Genomic DNA, 26,099 nt, shown 5'->3' with positions numbered 1-26,099 from the left:
ACTGAGGCTTCAAGCTGATGTAAAGTGCATTTGTTGCAGTATTTTTGTTCTTGCCAACACCCAAGGATGTTAGTATCTTTGCTCTTGCCACTCCTCCTTCCCTGAACCTGGGATATTGCATGAAAAATGTATACATTCCTTCAAAAAAGTTACTGAGATCAGAAAGGGAGGGTAGGAGGTACTCGATTGCAGGTTGATGGTGGTGCCTTCATCCAGCTGCACTGTGAACATCTGTTACCACGCAGTCTTAGGTTACCTAATCTCTGACTTGATTTTTCACGGTGAGCAAGGCAGGCAAGATGCGTGGAAGGGGTGAGGATGAGGATCTGGCACAGCTGGTAAATGTCGTCTTTAATTCTCCTCTTACACTGCCTTCTTTTCTAGCCTTGCACTGATGCTCTCTGGAATATCAGCATATCGCATGTGCTTCAGGCTTTACCTTCACAATTACCCTGCATGGTAAAAGTGGGGGTCTGAAGTATACGAAAGCTGAGACCGTAGTCCAACAAAGTTGTGTGCCCTTTGGGTCCCCGACTGAGATGCAGCTGATGTGAAAAATCAAGCTCCTTTACATTTTCTAAGAATTTGAAGAAACTGTGTTGATGATAACTTAACTCCTCCCTTGATCTGGTAAGGAAATAAAGCACCTTATCTTACAAACAGAAGGTCTGAGAAGCCACTTAGGCACAGTGGCTTCCCGAACACCATGGATTACATCAGGGCAGAGCCTAGGGGAACGCAAAGAACATCGTGGTCACAAAGGACCATGTGTTCATACCACTGAACACACCCCCAGGCAGCGAGAGCCACAAGAATTCCCTGATTTCCACTGGACTGGGAGTGCTTAACACTGCAAGAGTGGTTTGGTGTGCTGTGGGCAACCAGAGATTGAGGAACACAAAGAACTGCTCATGCCAAAGCCTCAGAGAAAGATACTTGCCAGCATCACTAGGAAGGATCAAGAATAGAATGCAGAGGGGATTACTGGTCTTCCTCTAATTGCACCATCAACTTTCTTCTTCCTGGAGGGCCCTGCTTTGTTCATGACTCTTCTTTTGAATTATGTTGCTGAACGAGCAAGACTTTCTGTGGCAAACAGCTTCCTTCTTTACAGAGTGCTGAGCCATGGCCCTCCTCAAGCTCTTGTCTAACCACCACAGTGAATGAGGTAATTGCCTGTGGAAAATGTAGTGACTAGAATCTTATGATACAGGCGTACAAGGAGGTTGCATTATGTCTACACAGAAGACCTAGCTGGTTTTCCTTCCTAACCTCTGAGTGTATGACTTGACGACTTAAATGTCATCCTTCCCTGTGCTCAGGGAAACATTCACTAAAAATAGACCAAACAGACCATTTTTTTTGCAGTCAAAGTAACCTTATGGTAGAGAGGTGACCATGCCCATCTTTCCTTTTCTTAAGAAGTGACGCTTGAGAAAGGTCAATTGTCCTAGAATTTTACCAAATTAATTAAATTCCTTCTTTCCTCTTCCTTCTCCCCATATTCCTTAAAAACAAGCTGTGATTTTGCTACATGGACAGGAGGACCTGGACTGTGACTATATAATCAGTTGTGAATACAGTTTTGCAAAAGCATCATAAAGGTGATCAGAGCTATGGGAGAAGCTGACTACCTGTATATTCATTTACCTAGAGGCTTCTTGATAGCTTGTTAACTATACCTGCTCCTTTAGCCTTTTCATGCAGTCTGTCTTTGTCAATAGCAGATCTTCCCTTTCCTAAAGCCAACACCCACTCTGCAGCCTGTGCATCAAGACTAACCGCTCCAGTGCTCTGGACATCAGCCTGACTTTGCTTGACATAAGAGCAGGCCACTTGTAATTGCACACTAGCCGTGCATGGATTTGACAGGTTCATCACATCATACCCAGCCTCAGGTGTCTTGCGTATTCAGGAGGAATAGGAGGCACCAACTGTTGTTTTGGAGCACAGAACACATCCAGAGTGTGCATGCATGAATGAAAGTTGGTAGGTTAAGAATTAAAAGTTTTCCTGAGTCAAGCTTGTCCTTTTGTTCAAGGAGCTGTAATTTGGGAGAATATAAAAAAAAGAAGATAGAAATGAATTGAAATTTCCTCTTGGGGAAAAATCTAATTAGGAGTGATTGGTTGTACAACAATGCTCTGTCCAGAGGAAGCTAGATAACTCTGAGACGAGCGTGCTGAGAACTGGCATGTTAATGCTGGTAACAAAAAAGTGATACTATCATTATGATGTGAATTGCTAACAGCGCTATGTATTCTCAACCTCTTTACTCGATGAGGATATGGATAGTTTTAGGCGGGTGCAGTAGGCATTGACCGCATTGCTCCTCACATTCAGAGGAGCCCCTCTCCACCCATTATGTGAACTGCTGTGTGGGGCAGTGCTGGGATCATCTATCTGCACCAGCCCCCATTCTGATTCTGTCCCAAACCTCCCCCTGTTTGAAGAGTCACTCGTTTCTGCAAGCATAAAGATTGCAAATAGCACTTACAGATTGCACAGCCTGATAATAGTTGGCAGAGGCCTGTTTGGAGTCCATCCACTTTGACTGACCCCAGTGGACCCAGCAGATGTAACTGTGGCCTCGAGTATGAAGGAAAATAGAATCCAACCTTTGGTTAGTGACAAGTCCTTTTTGAGACTGCCATCTATGTAGCACCTGGGCAAGTTCTGCTGTGCTGCTCTACCCTACAGAGTTTTGGTCTTTGCTGAAAAGCTGTGAATTCTAGAGCACTGGGTCGGGACCATAATCTCTCAAGGTTGTTGGAGTCTTCCAGTGTATGGAGGAATTCTCAGTTTCTTCTCTCCTGTTTAGCTCCAGATTTTGCCCTGAGTCATAAGTTATGGGAAGAAGCACATACTGTGAGTACTGAAAGCACCACTCCTTGCTTGGCAGAATTAAGGCACAAATGTAAGCATGTCACAGTTACCAGATTTCGCAGGCCGGCTGTAGCCAGTGTGTGTGATAGCTAATAGCTGTGATCTGGTGCAGTGGAGAGCAGAGATCCTGGGGGATGGTGATAGAATGCACCTCATCATCATGTTGCAGGCAAGTCCCTGTGGTGTGAAGTAATTGCGAGAGGTTTCTAAAATACAGTTGAACAGATAGCAGCAGCAAGTTCTTGCCAGCACCTACTTTTATATTTGTGCCGGGCTCTTGCGTATTTGGTAAAGGACGAATGTCGGTGAAATTCTATCAACTCAAGATGTGGAGGCAGCTTTTGCTGAGGCATAGACGGCCTGGAGCTAGCTGGCTGCCAGCCCTCAGGAGCAGTAATGGTACCTACTCAGTGAGCGTCCTGATGTAATACTGATTATCTAGTGGCCACGTGGAACATAGAGATGGTACATCTAGAATATGCTCAAAAATTAAGCAAGCAGAGCAATTCCACAGCAATACAGTAAAGATGGAGTTGCACCGAAAGTAAGTGGCTCAGTAAAAACATCATCAGTGTTGTAATTATCTCAGAAACAACTTTTGCAAGGGGTAAGTAGCTCAGGGTGAGAATTATCCTTAAAAGAAATTCAATCTCATTAGGAAAAAAAATGCAGAATTAAGACACAATCTTAACTCTGCCCTATAGGGAACTAAGAAGAGAAATACGGAACAGCACAACCTTTATGTGGCTTTAAATATCAGTTTAATCTAATCAGGGACCATAAACCCTAAAATGCCTTAATCACACTTATTTGGTTATTGCACAGACCATCTTGCTTTCTTGTTCGGCAATAGGAGTCTTATAAATGTTACAGTGAGCATTAAATACTGTCTGATTTCTGTAGTTTTCTATTGGCTAATAAAGGCTAGTGAAGCAATATTTGCAGGGCTGCCTGTGTACTGCAGGGCCTTTGTATCCTCATTAAAAAAAAATTTGCTCTAGCCTTCTTTGAAAAATCCATGCAAACAGATCTGTAATTCCCAGAGGAGAATTCCCCTGATTGTCGGTATGGCTGCTCCCAAGTACTTTGAAGTACGTGGATCTCAAAGCTTGTTGCAAGAGAGAGTTGGTAACCAGATCATCTCATTCAGGATTTCATATTGCTGTCACGAGGGAAGTATCTGAAGGCCTTGTCAGCTAAAACCATTAGCAGAGATGTGCTCTGTTCTGCCTGAAAGTGCAGCCCATCTTTCCCTCATCTCTGGAGAGGGACGTCCCAAGAGAGTTCAAAAAGAAGCCCAGGAAAGCTCTGGACCTGATCCTGGCCGTCTTGTCTCCTCTTACGTAGTAGTTAGTCCCAGGAGGAGCCAGGTTTTCAGGAGTGTTGATGCAATCTGCTCTTCACAAACTGACTTTGCTATTTAGGCTCTTAGGAGGGGACTTGAGAAACTGGTGAACCACAGGGACCTTGAGGACCTCAGAGAAATAGGTAGTGTCATTCTAATCCCAAACTCTTGGAGCTATCTGGCAGCAGGAAGGACTAGAGGAGACTTGCAGCCGAAAGATCATCCAGGGCATGGTGGGGGAGAAGTGGACAGTGCTACAAAGTCCTGATTGTCTCCCTCATCCTGCAAGATACTCTTTACCTTTTGGGTCAGTTGCTTATACAAGCTCATTCCTTTTGGAAAGCAATGAACTAGGAAAGTCTGGAACCTTATATCCAGTCTCAGGCATTTTTTTAGCCTGTCTGAGACTCCTAGCCCAATGAGCTGGATGCTAAGTGGTGGTGGATGGATGCCAGTGCTGAGGTTACAAGTGTTGGATGGTGGGTGGCACCTGTAGCAACGATGGCTGTTGCTCAGTGCCCTTGGGAGACAGGGCTGCCACAGCTCTCTTGTGCACCTGAAAGCAACTCTGAGCCAAATAGCTGGTGTGATTTTTTTTGCATACACTCGAACACACATCACATAGCGCTCACACTAATTGTTGTATTATCACTGTCAGTCTTCAGGCGTGCGCACGCCATAATTACTGTCATTGAAGTCAGTCAGGCTGATGGGGAGATGCGAAAGGGGACAGGGCTGATGAAGGACTGACAACTTTCCCTGTGCTTTTTGCCTTAAATGACAGGTCATCAGAGCTCTTCCCAAGCTTCAGGATTCTCCTAGAAATTTGCTGCATGAAGTTCTTAAAAAGGAACCTCCTCATACCCTACACCAGAGTTAAATACTATGGAACCAGACAGGCTTCAGCAGTACATCAGGATCTTGGGGACTATGGGTAATACTTGCTGCAGTGAGCACTGAGCAAGCGTGGGCCTTGTGATGGGGAAAGCTGGGCCTGTGTTCAGTGGTCACTCAGTATGTTTCATACCTAAGCATAGCGCTGGCCCTCTGCATGTGGAGGATTGTTAGTGCAGAGCAGTCATCCAAGGGGCCAAGGGTGAGCTGTGTGCTGGCTGGATGGGTGGAGCTGAGGATGCCAGATGAGTCTGCTGCGAGGAGAACGTTGTGACCTCTTACTTGTGTACAGTGGGAGAGAAGCTATCTCTGTGTGGATGACTGCAACAGAGGCTTGAGAACTGTCCCTGTTCCAGGTCAGAAGTTGTCACCTTGTTTTGTTTATTTGGGAAGGAGGCTCTGAGGACTGCACTTCTTCCTCATACAGCTGTCCCCAGGGCGGGAGGGACAAGGAAGAGTAATGCTGCCATAGCTACTTCAGTTTTGGTAGGATGCTCAGATGCTGTGGTGGAGCATGTGCATTAAGCTGCTGGGAGTTGCCATGTCTAGTATCCTCTCTGTGAAAGGGCTGGGAGAAGACTGATGCAGTAGAAAATGGCTTCTCTCTCCCCCATACCTGGAGTTCAGCCCTCTCCTGCTCCTTAGGGCACAGGCAATACTATTTGGTGGAGAGGGAAAGTTGTAGGGTCAGCTAACCTCTCCTGTCCCCCTGTGTACAAATCTCCTTTGCCCACAAGCAGGGAGGAGAATTTGGGGCTTTCTGCAAAGGCCCTTTCAAAACAGCTATTGGGGGATTCAGCTGGCTTGCTAAGGAAGGCTGAAAAAACAGATCCAACCCAGTCATCCTAGGGAGGCAGGAGTTTGCACTGCTGGGAAGCTTCTGCATTTCAGCTCCGATGATGGGAAAGCTCACCAAAACCTTTTGGTATAAGCACCACGTATATGCCTTCCAGATATGGTTCTGCTATCCCTGTCCGTGCTGACGCACCAAAGCCCTGAGAGCCCTGGACAAACATCAGACCACAGCTATGTCCAACTTGGCAATGTTAGCGTAGGCCATCCCTGAACCATAGCCATATCAGTGAGGACAGTACTGATATATCACACCTTGCCAGGGGGCAGGGCTGGGATTTTCCAGCGTTTTGCGAGGAGTCAGGAGTACCTGCCAATACAAATAACTTGGCTATTGCAAACACCCTGGTACTAAAGGATTTAGTCTTTCAGATGTAAAGCAGAAGAGAAGCTAGACAAACTCCACCTGGAAATAAAGCAGAGCTCTCTGGCAGGGTGGATAAGCAATCCTTCCAGTGGTTTATACAGAGCCAACTGGGATCTCTATCTTTGGCATTTCTGAGTTCAGATATGGGCCTTTCTGGAAGGTGCTCTGGTTCACTGGAAGTGTTAGGATTAGTGCAGGAAAATTTTCATGGGTTTTGTTAGTCAGGAGTGTTCAGCTCAGAACAGTCCTGTCTGGGCTGTCGACATGTGTTCTCTCTCAGATACTCTGAGGGGCAAATGGATGCGTTCTCTACCACTACTGTAGCGAGGCATCATTTAGCATGGAATAGTGACTCTGAAAAAGGGCATTGCAGTTGCCTTGGCTTTTGTCTGATTTGTATTCAGATTGCAGCAAAAAGCTTTCCTTTTATCAGGTGCTTGCCCAGCAAACTCATCCTGGACACCAGAGGCCAGACTGGGCTATTTCTTTTTCCTACGCCCACCTGCTGGTGGCTCTAAGGACTGTTTGGACCAGTCTTGCTGATGCTCAAGCAGGAAGACACGTTCTCAGGGCATGCACAGATGATTGCAACAGCAGCAACAAGTGTAACAGCTAAAAATAGTCCTATAATGAAGCTTACAGTTGCTTCCTGTCTTTGTTCACCACAAAAAGCCACTAAGGGTTGTGATCAATGGCACAGAGTCTTTGGTTGGAGGCCTGTAGGGGGCCTACTGTGGGGTCGGTACTGGGTCCAGTCTTGTTCAACGTATTCATCAGTGACCTGGATGAAGGGACGGAGTGCACCCTCAGCAAGTTTGCTGATGATAAAAAACTGGGAGGAGTGGCTGACACACCAGAAGACTGCGCTGCCATTCTAGAGGGACCTGGACAGGCTGGAGAGGTGGGCGGAGAAGAACCTCCCGAAGTTCCACAAAGGCAAGTGCAGGGTCCTGCACCCAGGGAGGAAGAACCCCCTGCACCAGGACAGGCTGGGGGTTGACCTGCTGGAAAGCAGCTCTGCAGAGAAGGACCTGGGAGTCCTGGTGGACAACAAGTGAAGCATGAGGCAGCAACGTGCCCTTGTGGCCAAGAAGGCCAATGGGATCCTGGGGTGCATTAGGCAGAGTGTTGCCAGCAGGTGGAGGGAGGTGATCCTGCCCCTCTCCTCAGCCCTGGTGAGGCCTCCCCTGGAGTACTGTGTCCGGTTCTGGGCTCCCCAGGACAAGAGAGACATGGCACTCCTGGAGAGAGCCCAGCAGAGGGCTCCAAAGATGATTGAATGGGCTGGAGCATCTCTTCCTATGAAGAAAGGCTGCGAGAGCTGGGCCTGTTTAGCCTGGAGAAGAGAAGACTGAGGGGGGAATCTCATCAGTGTGTACAAGCATCTGGAGGGGGGCTGTCGAGAGGATGGGGCCAGTCTCTTCTCCGTGGTGAGAACAGTCTTGTCCAGTGACAGGACAAGAGGCAACAGGCACAAACTGAAACACGGGAAGTTCCATCTGAACGTGAGGAAAAATTTCCTTTCCTGGGAGGGTGACAGAGCTCTGGAACAGGTTGCCCAGAGAGGCTGTGGAGTCTCCTTCCCTGGAGACGCTTCAAATCCCGTCTGGACGCAATCCTGGGAAACACGCTCTAGAGGACCCTGCTTGAGCAGGGAGGTTGGACTAGATGATCTCCAGAGGTCCTTTCCAACGTTGGCCGTTCTGTGATTCTGTGGAATGAATAGGGACAGTAATCCTTGGCCCCTTGTGCATGGTCTGTTCCCCAGGGTCTCCTGGACATGGCAGTCTCCAGTGGAGGGATGGTAATGAGTTAATTCTCCTCAGCCAGTTTCTAGGTCTTTATACTCCCCCTTATTTTACTAGCACTTAAGGACTGAAATAAAATGCAGTGAAGATGTAGTTATTGAAGCCTGGTTTGAGTATCACACTCACACAGCAGCAGATCTGGTAAGTAAACAACAGTCATGTCTCTGTTGTGACATTGAGCCTGTGTCATGTTTCAAGGGATTTCAGTGCTGCTATTGAAATAACTAGAGTTGCTGCCCAGGCTGTGGGCAATTTAGCTGGGAAGGTGAAATCCTTATTTGCTTCAAAGCCTTTGTCAGCATTGTTTGTCTGCCTAGCACACTGGCCTGTGCCCGTAACCTGGTATTTGTTGACCTGAATGGTTTAAGGACTAAGTTTTAGCCTTGCTGGTTGTAGCAATGTGGTGTTTATTGTGGGTGTCTGATTGAAGCTCTGAGTAGCTCTCAGATCTCCAGTGCCCGATTATGAGCAGAATATATACTCCATATTTGGGCTGTATATTTGCAGGCCCTTCCCTGAGGCAGTGCTGGGACTGTGATAAGTGGGAGGAGGCCCGCTAGAAATTTACTCAAGCAGCTCTAATTGTACCAAATAGAATGGCTCAGTGGAGTGGAAAATAGTCCTCATATATCTACCCGAAGAAGATAATGACCTTTTAAATAACAGAAGCAATTTTATTTCAATACCCCCAATTACTCTGAACTCTCAAATGTCAAAGTGCCGGGCACTTTGAAAATAACTTAATTTAGACATTTATAGCACTTAGACACTGCTAGTTTCTTATCTAACCTAATTATGGGTTGTACAGGAAATTGCAAAGCATCCCAATTAATGTTATTTTTTATAGTGATACATAGAAGTGGCCTTTGCTATTTGCCGTTGTCATGTGCACACTGATTTATTCATTCTGGCTTTTGAGTTACTTCCCTGACAGGATAGAGTCCTTCTGTTCTCTGACTGCTCTAAGAGAGTAAGCAAGGAAGAAGTGGAGGTTGAGGTGAGTGTAGCTCTATCTGTGTGAGGGATTTGAAGGACATGTTCCAGTAAGAGCAGAGCCCCATTGCAAAGACAAGACCATTCATGCCATAAAGGTGCCATACAGGGTAAGCATGATTGGCTATCAACCCTGTTGATTGTCTCTGATCCAAGGAGTTAGTCTAGGATTCTGTAGTTGCCTCTCTCTCCCAGGACCAGTGTGGTGGATAAGGGTTGTAAAGCTGCTTAGCTGACTGGGTAAAAACTCCCTTCACAGATGGTGCTGTACAATATTCCTTCTAGTTTCTATTCATAGCAGGAAGAACTGGAGCTGGGGGAAGTGGTGTAGAACTGCTGAGCAGCATCCAGCAGCATCATTGTCTGCTTGTATGGCATGGAGAGGATGCATATCCAGTTGCCTTGTCTGAATATAACAACCATTGCCAATTCCCATATTTGTTTGCCCTGTATATTTGTGCGATGCCCTGTTCTGTGCTGTGTCTTCCCGCTGGTATCAGGAGAGACCTGTTAGCAGCCAGAGAAGTTACTGCAGGCCTCCTCTTTCCTGAGGATAACTCAAAAGCATCAATGACTAATTTCTCAAGGGAAGATGTAGAGGCTGTTATGTGATACTGTAGGTACCTAGTGTACTTGCTCGGAATTGTACCCAAGACCATGCCAGCCCAGAATAGGAAGGCAAAAGCCCCCAAAGGTGGTCCTGTCCTGCAGGGTCCTCAGTGTACAGAGCTGTAAAGCGTTGCTGGGTTCTTAGATCTCATTCCCTTACTTATGGTAAGATGTTGCTGTAGGCAAGATAGATAGGATTTTAACTTGTTTTAACAACTGAAATCCAAGAGGGAGGGTCCAAGTTTCACTTAACTGCTTGTGTTCAAGAAGGGCACAAGGAACAAGCACTGAGAGGTATGAAGTAACTTTACCAAAGCTTTTCCCTAGCCAGGAGTAGAAACCATGTGAGCTTGCCTAGATACTCTGTCTGCGCAGTTGCCTACTTCCCTGTTGTTAAGAACAGGAGAGTCCCAGGTTCTGCCCAGCAGGGAGAACTGCGGTTGTAGTGACTGATTGTGTTATATATTAAAAGGAAAGCCTGACCAGCGCTAAGCTGAAAATTTGACAATGGCTTCCAGAGCGTATCTGACTGAGGCGGTCAAAGCCTGAAAAGTTTCTTAGGGGTTCAAACACCCCAGCAATGCTGGTGATGAACAGGAGGGACTTAACAAAATATGGTGGCAGGACAGATAGGATTCTTGGCCAATCTATTGCTATGCAGTTGTTGGAGCCCATTGCTTCAGTATTTAGCTGCTGAGTAGAAGTATTGGAATATACAACAGCTGCCAGGTTGGCTGACAGAGATGGGGCAGACAGGGAGGAGATATTTGAGAGCTAGAAGTTGGGGCCATAGCATATTTTGTGCAGGTGTTTCATCAGGCTTTTTCTCTTGTGGACTGGGCTCCAAATGGGATCTGGGAAACCATCTACCAGCCTTCCCATTCTCCGAATTCCCATGGTCCCGTATGTAGGGATTAACTAATCTCTGGATTAACTGGTAAATCTTTCCCAAGGAAGTATTTTCAGGAATCATTTGATCTTTACAAGAGGAAAGACTGACAGAATGGAGGTTAATTCTCTCTTGAGCCTTCCCCTCACTAGATTTAACAGTTTTCAAATACGGAAAAGTCTGTTAAGAAGAAAGGGAAATGTCTTTGACTTTTTGAATAATGCAGGCTGTGGAAATAGATCATGGGGAGAGCACGGAAACCTATTACTGCATGTTTTTAAGAACAGATTACGCCAATCTCTGCCAGGTTGAGGCATGTTAAGTCAGGCTGAGTCAGTCCAACCTTGAGATGGGGTGATGGACTAGCTAACATCTCAGAATCCCTTTTTCTGAGAGGAATAACACAAACTCCGAGTCTTCTATTGACATGCGGTCATCACTCTAGCTCCCAACCAAGCTGATAAAATGGAGCTGTACCAGGTGTGGAACAAAACACACCAAGTGAGTATACTTCAGATTAGTGCAAGAAACATGGGAGAACGATTGTTATGATGTCACTCACTGGAGAAGTTTCAGAGAAATTCTCAAGAAAGCAGAATTTGACATACAAATCATACATCAAATGAGACCCCATCTGGTCTGAGTCCTGCTGTGCCAGAACTTGGCCAAACCCTGGCTAAGAACACAAGTTGTTTCAACTTCTTAATGAAGAGAACCTCACGATTATGTTACAATTATTCTAAAACAAATAATTTGTTTGTGAGTACAGAGATAATGGCATTCCAACCACACCTATCAATTAGAAAGTTGTAATAAAGAGTAATAAAATACCCCTTCCTTGGGCAGCAGAATCAACCCCCACGCAGCTCACAACACTAATGTGGTTTACTCCTATTTGCTGATGGAGGATTCTGGTAATAAAATTTAATGTGGAGGAACAAGGTGCATCTAACCAAAGCTGTAAGCATCTCTAAGCCTATTTAAAGCTATAGGATGTAGTATATTAACATTTAACAACCTGACACTAAATTGGTGTGAAGCTAATAGAACTGTATTTGTTAAAGTTTCAGCACTAGGCTATGATTTGCCAATTACAACAGGAGTAACCAAAATAACATGACTCTGCAGACTCTTAAGTGCTGCTGAATACGATACTAAGAGTCTTCATGGGAGCTTCTGTCATGTTAGAGAACAGTGGGCCACATTCAGCTCTGTTGCTGTTCTGCTGAAGCCAGAGGGAGTTAGGACAGTCATGAATTTAGTATTTCCTATTAAAAGGCACTAAACCCAGAATATCTTGCATTCTCCCATTAAAGCACATTGTACTCAATGACATTTTCTTCTCTGTAATATTTCCAGTTGCTTTGGTAGTTGAAGATGTGTGGTTCATTGAAAAGGAAGCATAGTGTTTTTCTTCCTCCAATAATATGCTCTGAAATTATTAAATCTGGGTGGACACTGCATGAGAAAAGGCTCAGGAAATGTCTGCTCAGGAAGATGTGGTGTTCTCCTAAGTAGTAGTTCTGGCCTTCTTTCACTCAGCTGCTCTGTTGCCTTTCAGGATTATGCTTTTGCCTGAGGTCAGTCACAAATGGAAAACATTTTAAAATCATGGAATGTTCTGCAGAATGGAAAACTCAATTCCCACCTAGTTGAATTTTACTGAGTGCTTAGTCTGAGATTAACACATATCCTCGTATCGTTCTCTAGCAAGCAATAAATCCTACACAAACTGAGAGGACTTCTTTCACCAAAAAGGTAATTAATTTAGCTCTATAAACTAACATTTTGGGGAAATAGATATCAAACATAAACATGAATGTGTAGTCTATTAATACACAGAGAAGGATATTCATTAAAATGCTGGGCATAAACATACTGTAGAGGATTTTTCTAAACAATGAATGCAATGCCCAATTATATATAAAAGGAATGATTATATACCTAACTTTAGAAAGTTTTTGCAACTAAGTGACCAGCTCAATGTAATAGTGATGTACTTAATGTATTAGGATTGTATTTCTAATTTGGAAGGAGAACCTATTATGTTTTATACCTTTCCAAGTCCTTCATTACAGCTGTCTGAAGGAGAGGGGATGTTGTCCTCTCCGTGAATGTTCAAACTCGTTGTTCCAAAACTGATCCCTGAATGTTTGACAGCTCTCAGCACCAGTTTCTTTTTGGTCAAATAACTGATCTTGCATGAAAGGCCATCACCCCATCAGAAAACAAGGAAAGATACCATGACATTTTGATGGATGATTAAGCTCCTGGGATAATGAGAAGGTAAAACCAACTTTCTTGGTAGCTCATAAATCCAAACATTATTAATGCAAATAATCTCTAGCAATAAACCTGTTGATAGAAACTGGGCTTAGTTTGAAACCAATTACTTTGAAAAGGGACTACAGTAGGAATTAGTATTGTACAAAACAACCAGCCTAACAAACTTTTTTTAAAATTCTTTTTTATACAACAATGGAACTTTATACAAGCATGGAAATAGGCAGCTGCATTTTACATTTATACATCATGGTTAGAAGATAACAGTTTACGTATGCTAGGTAATCTCTACCCCCATTCAAGAAAAAGTAAAAGATCAGTTTATACAAAGTAACATATTCCAGTGAAACCCTCAGAAGGACAGTGGTGTGCTCTCTCCCTTTGTGGGAGGCCTGCCCCTGCCCTGTCGCTACAGCCCTCCTCTCCTCTACTGTCATTCAGTACTGGGGATAAGGACACAATTCCTGTGACAGTTCCCAGCTGTGCACTGAGCCCTGCTGCCCTTTTGCTGTATCCCTAAAAGTGCCCAACTAGCAAAGGAGGAAGCAACTTGGATCACCTTGGTTAGGACTTTCAAAGCCACAGGCCAACACATGCTACTCCAAAATCCACATTAACTCCTGCCCAGTAACTGGCCTGACTTTTAAATAGGTTGAATTGTCCAGGGGCTCCATCCAACCCCAAACTGACCTGGAGAGGATTTAGCACTTGCCCAACATCAGGGTTTGATGGTGAACTAAAGAGCCCATGCTTTTATGTCCCATCAGCTGCGTAGTCACTCAAGGCCTAAAGCTTTCCAAGGGCTGAAAGGAGTCAAGTGCCTAAGTCTCCCTGTTCCTTAATGGGACCTGGGCATTGGAAGTTCAGGAGCTTGGAAGCACCAGTCCAGCTGCCCTTCCCAAGGGGCATATGCAGGACACCAGAGAAAAGCCCATTTCCTCAAACATGTCACAAGAAAAGGAAGAATCCCCTCTCAAAGACTGAGGGGAAGAAAGAGGAAGGAATATTTTCTGCTTTCACAGTAGGCTCAGTTCCCTGTCTCCCAAGCCCTGGTCTTTCCAAAGAAATAACTCCAAAGCAAGAAAGCAGGACATTATGGAGTCTGCTCTGAAGCTAAAGGGGAAGCTCTGTAATTGTTCTTCTAAATCAGGGGCTCAGTCATGTAGGACACGGGAGGAAGCTTTTGCAGGTTTGGAAGCTCCAATCTCGAGCAAGGCCAGGAGTAGTGTCCTTGTTCTGTGGAAGTTTTTTATTCACTGTCAGTTTTTTCCTATTCCAAATCAGAGTTTAAAAAAAAAAAAAAAAAAAACCAAATGCTGGAAAATGTTGCTAAGCTATATCTATATCCCTAGATATTTGATATCTATTTCCCTATTCTTCCTGCAATCCATTTGGTTTAACTTGGAATGTTTCATTTGGATTATTTTAAAATGTTTGATTTCAAGCACTTAAAAGCAGTTTTACTAAAAGTAACTTAAGTTTTTAAATATAATGTCATCTGGAAAGAGAAATTTGGAATGAAAATATGAAAACCAAACTTTGATAACTATTTCTAGGGGAAAAATGCAGAAAAAGTAATTAAATTTTCTCCTTTGCTGTGAAAGAGTCTCAGCTTTACTGAATTAATATTTTCTGATAGGGAAAACAATAGTAATTTGATGAATTTCCTGGCCAGGTGGAACTTTAGTCCCTTAAAAAGGGGAGGCCAGACGCTACAGAGGATATCTCTGGGATGTCACTTCTAGACCAGCTGCTTTTTCTATGATTACTTTCAATGGCATTTTGTTTAAAAGTCTCATAAAAATATAGAAGCGCATGAATGGAAGTAAACAAATGAGGATATTTGTATGATTTTTTATAAATAAACAGCACAGCAAGAATTAAATAGAACACAGACAAAGGACATTTATACAGGCATGAGATCTGTTACAGCTTGTTCTCCTCAAAGAGTATCTGTGCATAGACTGTTGTACTGGGAATGCCTTTGGCTTCCTGCATTGGCTTCATAAGTTCAAGTTCAGCATACGTTAAGTTCTCCTCTGTGATTTTCGGCTAGGAAACAGAACCAACAAATTACAGTTATAAAGTTGTTATGGCTGAATGTAAAAGACACCTTACATATTCTATGGAAGAGGCTTTACTTCTTCTCTCACACATAGTAATTCTACTCTGGTATTAATCAGTTTACTTTGTATTAGAGTTGATTCATAGAAGATGAAATAAAAAAAAACAGAATAGTAGGATTTTTAGCTTCACTTGCAGTTTTTCTCTGTTTTTCAAAATTATGTATTGAATGTTTTGACAATTCACATATTACAATTTTGAAAGAAGTGTATTAGCAAATTATTCAGTTCCTCTAATCTAATCCTAAATTTTCCAATTTAATTTTAGTTATTGCAGATTTCACAATTTAAAACACTTATACCAGATTTGCTTCTCAGGTGTAAACCTTGGAACAGTTACATCTATAATCACACTCACTCACAGTGCCTCCCTTTATGTTTCTTAGCAGCATCAAAAAATGTGTTAAGGGTCTGCAGAGCAAAGCAGAAATGGGTGGAGTTGAGTTACTGTCACCTCGAAGGGATTTTAACACTTTTGCCACGCTGTAGATGAGATGAGTTTGGAACAAGGGTCATACCACCAGCACCATCTGATATATTATGCTAGTTGAGTTTTAGAATTAAAACTATACCTAACTAACAGATACATTACCAAGAGGTTTTACCGAACAAATTTAATGGGGGTCAGGGAACAGTTGCCAAGTGTTGCAAGCTACTGCTATTTGGGCCCTCATCCAGACTCGGATGGCTTAGAGGAGGAAGGTCCTGTCTTATGTTCCTATATATGTGTTGGCTTATCAGTTGGAGTCAGTTGTTAGTGTCAAACCCACCTTAGAAAACCTAGCAACAGAGTTGCTTTGGGTGTGTATGTGGGGCCCTAGTACTTGAAATGGATTTCAGTTCATCTGCCGAAGGATGAAGAAGGGTGAAGTAATAAGGCTCTATGCAGGTGAAGAACTGGGAAATTTGTTCTCTTATCCTCTTGGGTGCCATACTCTACGTGAATATAACTTACGTTTTCAGGTTTAAACCTAGAAAGGACATGCTTTTAAAAAAACATTTCAGCCATATAATTTGTTGCAGTCACAAAACTATACCTTACCGAAAGGGTTGCATCTCTGAGACCAAGCTCTTAATCCTCAAGAAAGACTTTGCCAGTCATGAGTTGAAAACTGACTTGAAGTTTGTAAACAGAAAAGATTTCTATAAGGTACTTAACTGTTATAATGAAGAAAATGACAATCAACATTTTTCAACACCAAGCATCTCCTTTATGTAATTTTGTTTTATTTACTACTATTTATTCCTTTCTGATTTAACATGAATGATTCTTGTTTCCTTGAAATGTGTTTGAATAATTATTACATTGTCTTCTGGCTAAAAAGATAAACATCTAATATCCTCTGAAATCAGTCCCTGGGCTCCCCTGCTTCCTGTCTTTTGCACTGTTCTGGAATCCTTTCATTTTGCCTTGACAGTTGCTCACAGTCTGCATTTCAGATTGTTTCCCTCTGGGTGGATCAGTTTACACTTTTCAAGCATGAATTTAATCTCTTTTCTCCTTTGTAGATCTGATCCTGAAAGACTTTCGTCAGCTGCTGATGCAAGGGGTAATGCTGAAGTCACTTGATCTGTGCATGTGAGTAAAGGCCATTTTCAGGGCTTGGTGTCTGTAAAATTGTAGTCTTTGGTTTTGATCATTCACATGCTCTTCCCCCCTTGCATGGGTAATCCCATTTGATTTCAGCTTCTGGTCCTCATTCACTATTAAATTCTGCAGCGTTAAATAGACAAAAATGTTCCTGTTTTCAAGGAATTCTCTGGCCTTACAATGTAAAAGGACTTGCTATGGGTCACATAACCTGATCTCATCTGTAACACAGAAAGAAAATCACACATATTTCTTTTCTTTATATGTTCAGACTGAACTAAGATACAATGTTTAGAAAGATATCTGTCCCATCTCAACTTTGGATTAAGGAGTTAGAAAAAACACTGGTTAACTGCTCTGATGCTTAATTAAGCCTTCCCCTCTTCTTTCTAGCCTGAATGTATCTACCCTCAGTTTCTAGGTATTTAACTTGCTTGCTTTTTTGATTTGTTAAAGACTCCTTTTGAGATTTCATAACTGTCTGTGCCCATCTATCTAGTAGGTAGTACGAAACCTAAATAGAGGAGCTAAGCTGAGGCTGAACACAATAATGGTAATACCTGAAAATATTCAGGATCTTATTCACAGTGTTTAATAGAAAATCTGTTCTCTGTTTGAAGCTATCGGGAATTTTGCTGGTAACTTCAGTGGGAGTTAACTCAGACCCTACAAACAGAATGAGATGCTACATGTGAAAAGCCTCCTAAGAACAAATGTCATGAAACTTTACAAACGCTGTTGGTCGCTGCCAGAGTAAGACTCTACATTTCCTAAAACCAGTACAGGCCAGTGCATCTTTTGGAGTGGAAATATTTCATTGCTTTGTACAAATCAGTTGCTCAGGGCAAACTAAATCTGTATATACTTTCCCCTTTGCCGTTTAATTGCATTTTGTGTTAGGTTTCCATGTAGAAAATGCTGCGTGTCCAAAAATAGCTGCCCCAACGCCCAGCTCATGTAAATTTTAGAACTAAGATTTATGAAATCATATTGTCCAGGTGTTTTATTATATTATCTCAAAATTGCATTGTTTTCTAGTGTAGATTATCTCTTTATTCTTACTTTATTCTATTATGTTTGGATATGAAAAATAACACTAGATTCCCCAAAACAGGTCATTGGGCAGTAGTGGCTGATGTGTTGCTTTCATACATTTTTATGATGTTCCTATAGTAAACATAATTTAATAAAGCCAAAACACACTAAATAAATAATTGCATCTAGAAAAGCAATAAAACCAAATAAAATTAGTACTTTCATAAGTGGAAAAGGTACTTCAATTACTGCTACAAGCAACAGCACACCATAAAATGTGTAGAATAATTTCCCTTATGCATATTTCTAGTATGTAATAATATGATTGAAAATATGAGGAAACACACAGGAGGTTCAAAATTGTGAAGGGTATACAGTTTTCAGCAAAGGATGTGTAATAACAGTCCATGGAAGCCAACACTGCTTTAAAGTACCTATGGTAGCCAGGGTTTTTTTCCATCTGCTCTTCTGTACTTCATTTATCAGCCATATGTTTAATTTAATTTTGCTGGTTGTTTGTCCAAAAACAATTTTTTGAACAGGCAGGGAAACAAAACTAAATCTACAATTTCTTTTCTCATTTGGGTTGGATAGCATTTTGGCAATGTAAACCTGGAATCCTGCCACCACCTGCTTTTTTGGAACAATAGCATGACTTTAATGTTATAGGTGGGACAGATATTAGGACAGAAGAGGAAAAGATAGTGATGACTGGCTGTTCACCTCTCTCTTCCCATCCTGGCTATCCACCTAGGAGGTCATTGGGATTCCTATGGCTATGATATCCTTTTTGAAAAATTAGATCATTGTCCTAAAATGGTATTGAATGATTTCTTCAGATACAGTTCTGTTCCAAAGTGACATTTCTAGATGTACTCTTTATCTTGCACATCTATTTTCTTCTGGTTTTGGGACCATATACTTTGCAGAAACATAAATTAGCAAGAATCATCATTTTCCAGTGTATCTCCTGGCTGTTAAAAACATCATTCGTCTTCCAGGTCTCCTTTAGTTTAATTTTACTTTGTTCCGGTGACAGAGCTTCCCATGGGCAACTATACGAAAGAGCTCACTAATAGCAAAATTTCTCAATAAACAGTCTGCAAAATCTATCATATGATATTAAAAAAACCCAAAAATATGTTATACATAGTTTTGTTTTAATTGGCTTTGTCTCTCATACATAAGGTGCTGGAAAGGACCTGTAAGGGTTGTTTTTTAATGAAAATACGCTGTGATCTTTGTGTCAAAATTAACAGGAATGTCAATTTTGCTCTTCCCAGGATTAGCTGGATAATTTCTAGGAGGCCTCGAGGATGTTTACTGTGAGCACTGCCAGACTGAAAGTTCATAAAGTTTTAACTAAATTCACTTTTATCCAAATTCATAACTTGGATTGTAATAATAGACTACACAGGCAAATAATAGCCTCATAATTTCAGCTTGTCTGGAAAAGCACCTGATGCCAGCTTTCACTTACGAATTGCTGCACACTCACTGTTTCGTGATCTCATCAGTTATCATAAAGATGACAAAATGACTGAATTTTTAATTCTGGAAAAATAATAAGTATTTTCCCCCTGATTCTAGTTTACCAAGAAAAACAAGCAAAAAAAGGGTTCAATTCTCAGTTCAGTTTAATCTTCATGTTTTAGCAACTCTTGCTGCAGACATTTGCCATGGAATTCAGTGTATACATGATCACATGTGAGAAGAGTTGTCTGGGATACGATGCAGACTGAATTTAACAAGGCACCAAGGCAAGAAAATTGTCTATAGACCAAATTGTGTTGTCATCTCTGAATATTCTGGATTTAAGAGATACACGTTCCAAGAAAGTTCCAGTCAGAGCTTTATAATATTTTTATTAACTCGAATATCCTGCAAAAGTACTTAAAAACTGAAACTGTACCTTCATTGGCAGGCACATGCTTGTGGGTGAATGTATTAGGTCAGCAAGAAAAAAACTGTGCCATTTTTTGGAAGCTGCGGGAGGGGATGGAGTCTGGGACCGTACAGTATGGCTTCCAGCTTGGCCAGTGCTGGGGGAGCCAGCTACAGAGATGAAGGTGAAAGCGTGTTGAAATGAAGATTCAGCATATTTGGTGGCTTGGCCACAGTGGGTTCACCTCTCTGCCAATGAAGTCTGGAGAAAGGACATGTATCCAGCAAGCCAATGTTGTTAGCTCATGCCTCAGCTCCTGCTCACCTGTGTCACTGCAATTACAGGAGCACTGGTACCTTTGAAAGGAAGGCAATAGGGAAAGGATGCTTGACAGGCCTTTCTGTATCAGTAGTGGGAAATAAGGAGCTGCACACAGAGTTTCTCAGGATGGGATAGCTGGAGGGAAGTGGTGCAGCCATTCTAGGTCTCCTGCTGGATGCCCTTCACTAGGAAGGGGCAGGAGCATGATCTAATGAGATCTCAGGTCTTGAACAGCCTTGTGGTGAGCATAGCCACCCTGGAGGGAAATGCCTGGCCGACCTTTGCCCTACCCAAAAGCTTTGTATAGCAGGTGGGAAGCATTGGGGAGCAGAGAGCCTTTTAATGGTGCCTGGGATGGTGAGAAACATCTGGTGCTGCTTGGTGCCCACCTGGCTCCCAAACACCTGGGCCCAACACTGAAACCTAGATGACAAAACAAAAGCACTTTTCTCCATCTGTGGCTCCTGCCTAGTCTCTGGAACTTGTTTTAGACAATTATATCAGCCTAAATCAGCCCTAGGGAGTCTAATGTGAGTACTGAGAAGTCTGTTTATTGACCTCTCTGTTTGCCAAGTAGGATTAAAAGGTTTGCTTTCTTCTCTAATAGAGGTCAATGATGACATATCAGAGTGTTGCCCAAAAGCATAATGGGCAGGCAGGCAGGGTCTGTAAGATCAAAGGCTGGAGGAGGCTGAACCATTTCTCCCTCACCTGTGTGAGCCACAGAACAACTTGCCATGTGCAAGGACAGATAATGAGGCAGAAAGTCAGAGATTCCCCTGGAAGAGAGGAACTTCAAAAATGACTTCTGCAGACCTTCATGAAAAAATGAAGCTAGAACTGCAAGATGAATTAGCCGTTAGAAATGAAGAGCAAAATGCAACTGCTCGCCATTGAGAGTTCTGAAATATCAAGAGAGCCATTGTGTTCTGTCAGCCAAGACCGAGAAATATGACATTGGAAAATTCTTGGAGTAGGAAGTGTGATTTTTGGTGGCACTATCAATAAAAAAGAAGAGAAGGACAGTTTCTTTCCACTAACATGTCTGTTTTTCACTCCACAGGAAAGCCTTCATCACTGGGAAAAATGTTTATAACAATTTTTGAAGCCTCTCTTAAGCTAAATTTTACTATGGAATCCCACGGAAGTTATGATGATAAAGTCAGGGACAGAGATGATTCACTGAATCCCATTGAATCATTTTGTTTTAAAGAAAGAAACTGAATCGCAGAAATAATAGGGCTGGTAATGAATATAAGAGGCGATCTAATACATCTTTCTTCCTTAACAGAATTAAAAATACCTGGCAGATGTTTGTCCAGCCTGCTTTGACAGCTTTTGGGGAAGAATATCCTCACCTTTTCTATTGCTTTATTCTTCCTACAGTTACAGAGTTATTTCTAGATTCTAAACTAAACCAACATTGCTGGAAATCAGGCTGATTTCTTCTTATCCCTCGAAAAAGGCCCAAGGAGGCAAACAAAGTTTTTCAGTTTTCTGGTGACACTTTTGTTACTCCAAATGTGACATCACACACAAATCATCTGCTGTGGGGTTTTGTAGATACATAAGTCTCAGCACAATTCTAGCACAAGACTTTCTGTGTTTACACAAACTGTTCCTCCTTGGAGATAAAGATTGTTATCTGAATGTGAAAGCAGACATAATTCAGCAGTTTTGAATGTGTTATGTTCTGAGTTTCAACCTGAATGTGGAAATGATATTCATAAAGAAGTATTCCCATGGACCTCTTACATTCTAAGAAGAGCAAAAACGGGTTATTTGTCTGGACAGAAAGATAAATTATGTGGACTGGATGGAAATAGTCAAAAATCACAGGCAGTCCAGAAAAAAATGTTCAGTTCTTCTTTGTATATCGTATGTGCAAGGTTACTTGAAGTCTGTGGAGAACAGTAATGCCTTGAGAAATTGGGAACTTAAATCACACATTGTTACATATTGTGCAGGAAACAGCTCTTCTAACAGAGACTGGTATAGCTTTTAATTTCAAATCATCCATGAGGAAGAGAGACCCGAGTCTTCCTGGATCCAGGACCCACAAAGTACTAAATAGATGTGTTTTGCTTTTTTTTTTTTTTTTTTTTTTAAGGAAAGGGCCAGTGTCACCTATGTGTTCAGAATAATCTGAAATTCTACTAATCATGCATAGAACAGACTATTACCTTTCCTAGCTAGGTTAGTGATGAGTATGATATAAGATTGTCTTGACTGATGTAGTGCTTAATTATAACACAAAAAAAGAGGACAGGAAAAAAATCAACTCAGAAGCATGATCTTGCAATGGGTAAATTTGTTCCCATGTTCACGTGAGGCTGAACATACACTACAGCAGGTGAGAGTGCAGCTTAGAATGCACAAATTCCCTAGCAAACGAAAATTGAAAGCAACTCCTTTACATTTCACAACTGTGAATCAGTGATCAGACTGCAGACAATTCACGCACGCTTCTAAACTCCCTTTCCAAAAGGACTCCAAGGTCATTGGTTCTATCATGCAGTGGATCTAGTTGGCTTAGTGAATGATGGGAAATGGACTCCTGAAAGCTAAAAGTTGAAAGAATGTTTTAAGTGAGGGAAACCTAAGCTCCTGCGAAGATTTAGGAGCTTCTGCGTTTGTTACTTCATTCAGGAATATGAAGTCAGGAGCATTCTGCTGATGTAGAATATTGAGCTAAATGTGTAAAGCTTAAAGCTTAATTTTGCTGAAGTACATGGAGAACATAATGAGACCTTCTCAGATACTTTCACAGGTGTCAAACCCACGTTAGGTGCCTGCTCAAAGCAACACACAAAGCCTTACAGACATGGCAAGAGCAGACAGGCTGTCCTTTGAATGAATGGTTGCAAGCTGTAGGCCTTCAGACACGTTACTCATTACAGAATACGTACTTTCAATGCAGGGACTGTGTTGGCAGGTACTCTCTAGCACTCGGCACATTGTCAGCGCTTAGCCCATAATGGTAATAAAGGATGGGGTTTTCAAAGCTGCAAAAAGAAGTTTGGGCTTCCCGTTTCCATTACATCTGTGAGAACACTAGGAGTCCAGATTTCTGAGCTGGCTTTGCAAATCTCAGCCTAAAATATGTAAGTGAGGCCTGAAAAAGGCATGGAGGCAGAATAAGCCTGAAAGATGCACTCACTCAAATTTACCAAAATGGCTTCCAAAAATTTGCCTCAGTCTTGGATAGCCATAAGCCCTTCCTCTTTCTCAAGCAGCTTTTACATCATTGGCATCGTCAAAGGAAAATCCCAGGAACCACGTGGTTCCAGGCCCAGTGATCCAATCCGTGCTGAGATGAACACTGCTGTCTATGCTGCATGAGCTGTAAGGAGTGGGATGTTCCTCCTAAATAGACCAGCTATGGTCACTGAAACCACACTGCTTCAGAAATCACAGAGGGCCAGTAAGCATTGCGCAATGGGTAACAAGCCTTGAAAAGACAATGAAACCTTTTTATTTAGAAGATGTTCCAAGGCTGAAACTCTTGGGCCACCCCAGCTAATCTCTAGGAGGCAATGAAAGGCTTACCAGAAAATTTGGTTGAGGAAGTATAAGTTTTGTTTCTACCAACTAAGCGAAGCACTTATGGCTATAGCTGAACAGCCCTTAGAGACAGAATTTGTGGGCCCCTAGAATTTTTATCTTCCTAATGACTCTCTGTACTTCTTGTATGCCATAAAAACCATCCCTTTTTGCAGTTCAGCATCTCTCTCTCTTTTGATCTATATCCATTTCTCATTGATGCTAATAGAGAATGACACTGATGGGGAATATTTTTGCAGCAAGGGGAGCATAGAATTGTTATTCTGGCTAAAGCAAAAGCAATATGACTTGAGCAGAGTTTTTGAAAGGCTTTACTCAAAGCTGTGGATCTGAACCTGATATTAGGCTCTTTCTTTCTTTTTTTTGTTTTTTAATTTTCATTGAGATTATGTCCATATTTTATGCAGGTTATTGTATTCTTGTAAAATTATACTGCAACCTACTCCAGCATGTTAACAACAAAAGAAATTCTCTAGCTTATTATAAACATCTTTCAAGAAACCAGAAGCACATGTCCTCTGGAAATAATTTTGCTGGTATTTAGGTTATTACAAACATTTTCCCCAAACACTGGAATTATTTTGTAATGTTTCCTTAAAGTCTAGTTAATTTGCCTAGGTTTTCTAGAATATTCTCCTTGTGCCATGATGTGGTACCTTCCTTGGGTTGCCCTTGGGTTGCAGGACATGTCCAGAAGCTTAACAGTCCAAGTCTGTCTCTCTAGTGATTATTACCTAGTAACTATGCACCACCAATGAAAAATGATCAGCTGTATAGTTATTACAGTTGGAAGGAATAAGTTCTTTTTATCCTGCAGAAATTTGGCAGGATGATGGTACATTTCCCCCCTACCCCGAGCAGACTGAAAATTTAAAACGTGAGAATTTTTTGACAGTTAAAAAAACAGGAAGACAAGTTTGCTTAAAATCAATTGAATGTTTCATTTAGATAAATTTGATAGGTTTTTTTTTCTGTAGTTGTTACCATTTTGTATCATTGCTGAAACTTCTTTTACTTCAGCTAGCTTAGGTTTCTCACTGAAAGGTCATTTAAAAGCAGAGAAATGGAATTTTTTTCTGAGAATGGCAAGAGGAACACAAATGACAAACAGCTCTGAGGATTGTCCTACCCAGCTCCTGCGTGTGCCTTACTGACTGCCTTGAGTTTAGTTTACTTTGTCCTTTTAAGTATTGCTAGGAGAGTTTGGGGCTTGAAAACCCTTTGGATCATATTTCATGGGTGATTTTCTGACGGAAAACTAACTCATGCCTGTAGATAATGTGTTTTCTACAGGCTACAATGTCTCTCCAGGTGCACTCTGAGGTGAAATATGAAAGGGAGAAGAGTGAAATAGGAAAACAGCTGCCAGACTCAAGTCCGACAGCAAGGCATTAAAGCTGAGTCTGCTGGCTGCACACAGGGTGGGGATTATCAGTTGCATTAGGGAAACAGCAGATTTCATTGTTTCAAAAGGCTTTTCTCCTGCTGCTCTCCAAAGAGTTTGAACTGGGGTTGCATGGCAGGAAGGGAAGAGCAAATAGCTATTTGTGGCCCACATCTCTGGATTTATTCCAGAGAGAAGAAAGCATCTGGAAACAAATTTGCTTCAAGTTCAGCATATGTTAATGTGCTTTACTAATCTGCAGGCAGAATCTGAATGCTTTAACCGATGAGAGGGCTGAAAATTAAATGATTTCTAGTGTAGCAGGATGCCTGGGCACAGCGCTTAATGCTGTGTTCACCCAGCAAAGTGTGACTGTCACCTTCTGACTGTGAGTGCTCTAATCTCAGCATAGCTGTTTTCTGACACAATCACCTATGTGAATACAGGTTATTTTCATGGACTTTTAAAACTTTGCCTCTTTCTCTAGTGAGACGTGACCTATGTGAGGAGAGGCTGGCCCGGGCGCAATCCCTGCATGACCGGGGGAGCGGAGGTGAGCTCTGTACCCATGCAGCCATATTGCGTAAGATTTTAGCTGAGCTGTTCCCAAGTCACCTGGCATTGTGCCTGGGTATCCTAGTTTATACCCTGACCGTGCTTAAAAGGGCAGAGAATATTTACTGACTATTGTTGGGCTGGTTCCCAATTCTAATCCTTATCTGCAAGTGAAGCCATCACAGAGGCGCTTGAGGTATTCACAGCCTAACTTTAGGCACCCACCTTCACTCAGGAGCCTAAGTTGGGAAGTTAGTCAGCCAGGGCTCTCTCTGTGCCAGAGAGGGGAAAAGGGGTCCCCAAAAGGCAATTTAGAGCTGCTGCTGTGGCTCCCTGCTCTGACTCACCTCTCTTTCTATCGACTATATAGGGAGCTTAGCAGACCTGCCTCTTTATATAGGTAGCTAAAGTTAGTCGGGATGAAACTGTCTCTATTCCCCCAGTTATCTTGGCCAGGTACTGGTTTCTGAGGCAGAGAAAGGTATGTCCATTTATTTGATTTGTCTGGCAAAAATCCTGAGATTCTTCAAACAGAAACTCATATAAAACAGAAACTGCCATGCCAGTTCTTTTCCTTATATAAGCTATACACATACCTATTATGCCTGTAGCTTCAGTTATTGCTGACTTACACCACTGTAGGGTAGGTTCGGGTCCCATATTTCTGGCTTGAAAAATCTCAAAAGGAGTGTGATCAATACAGTTGTGATTCTGT

The 26,099-nt window shown here is 42.2% G+C and overlaps 1 protein-coding gene across 1 annotated transcript in view; it reads right to left on the bottom strand.

The window, feature by feature from the left end:
* Nucleotides 1-90: 90 nt before the first annotated feature.
* The window catches only part of VSTM4 (V-set and transmembrane domain containing 4), a 57,316-nt gene continuing 31,307 nt past the window's right edge, over nucleotides 91-26,099 (bottom strand). Inside the window, exon 8 of the mRNA XM_068950198.1 lies at nucleotides 91-14,978. Coding sequence (XP_068806299.1) covers nucleotides 14,853-14,978 — 126 coding nt within the window. The 3' untranslated portion in view covers nucleotides 91-14,852. The remainder of the gene's footprint in view (nucleotides 14,979-26,099) is intronic.

The sequence above is a fragment of the Struthio camelus genome, chromosome 7, assembly GCF_040807025.1.
Source record: "Struthio camelus isolate bStrCam1 chromosome 7, bStrCam1.hap1, whole genome shotgun sequence".
Classification (NCBI taxonomy): Eukaryota; Metazoa; Chordata; class Aves; order Struthioniformes; family Struthionidae; genus Struthio; species Struthio camelus.
Note: the sequence above shows the minus strand (reverse complement) of the source record. Positions and strands in the feature narration are given on the sequence as shown.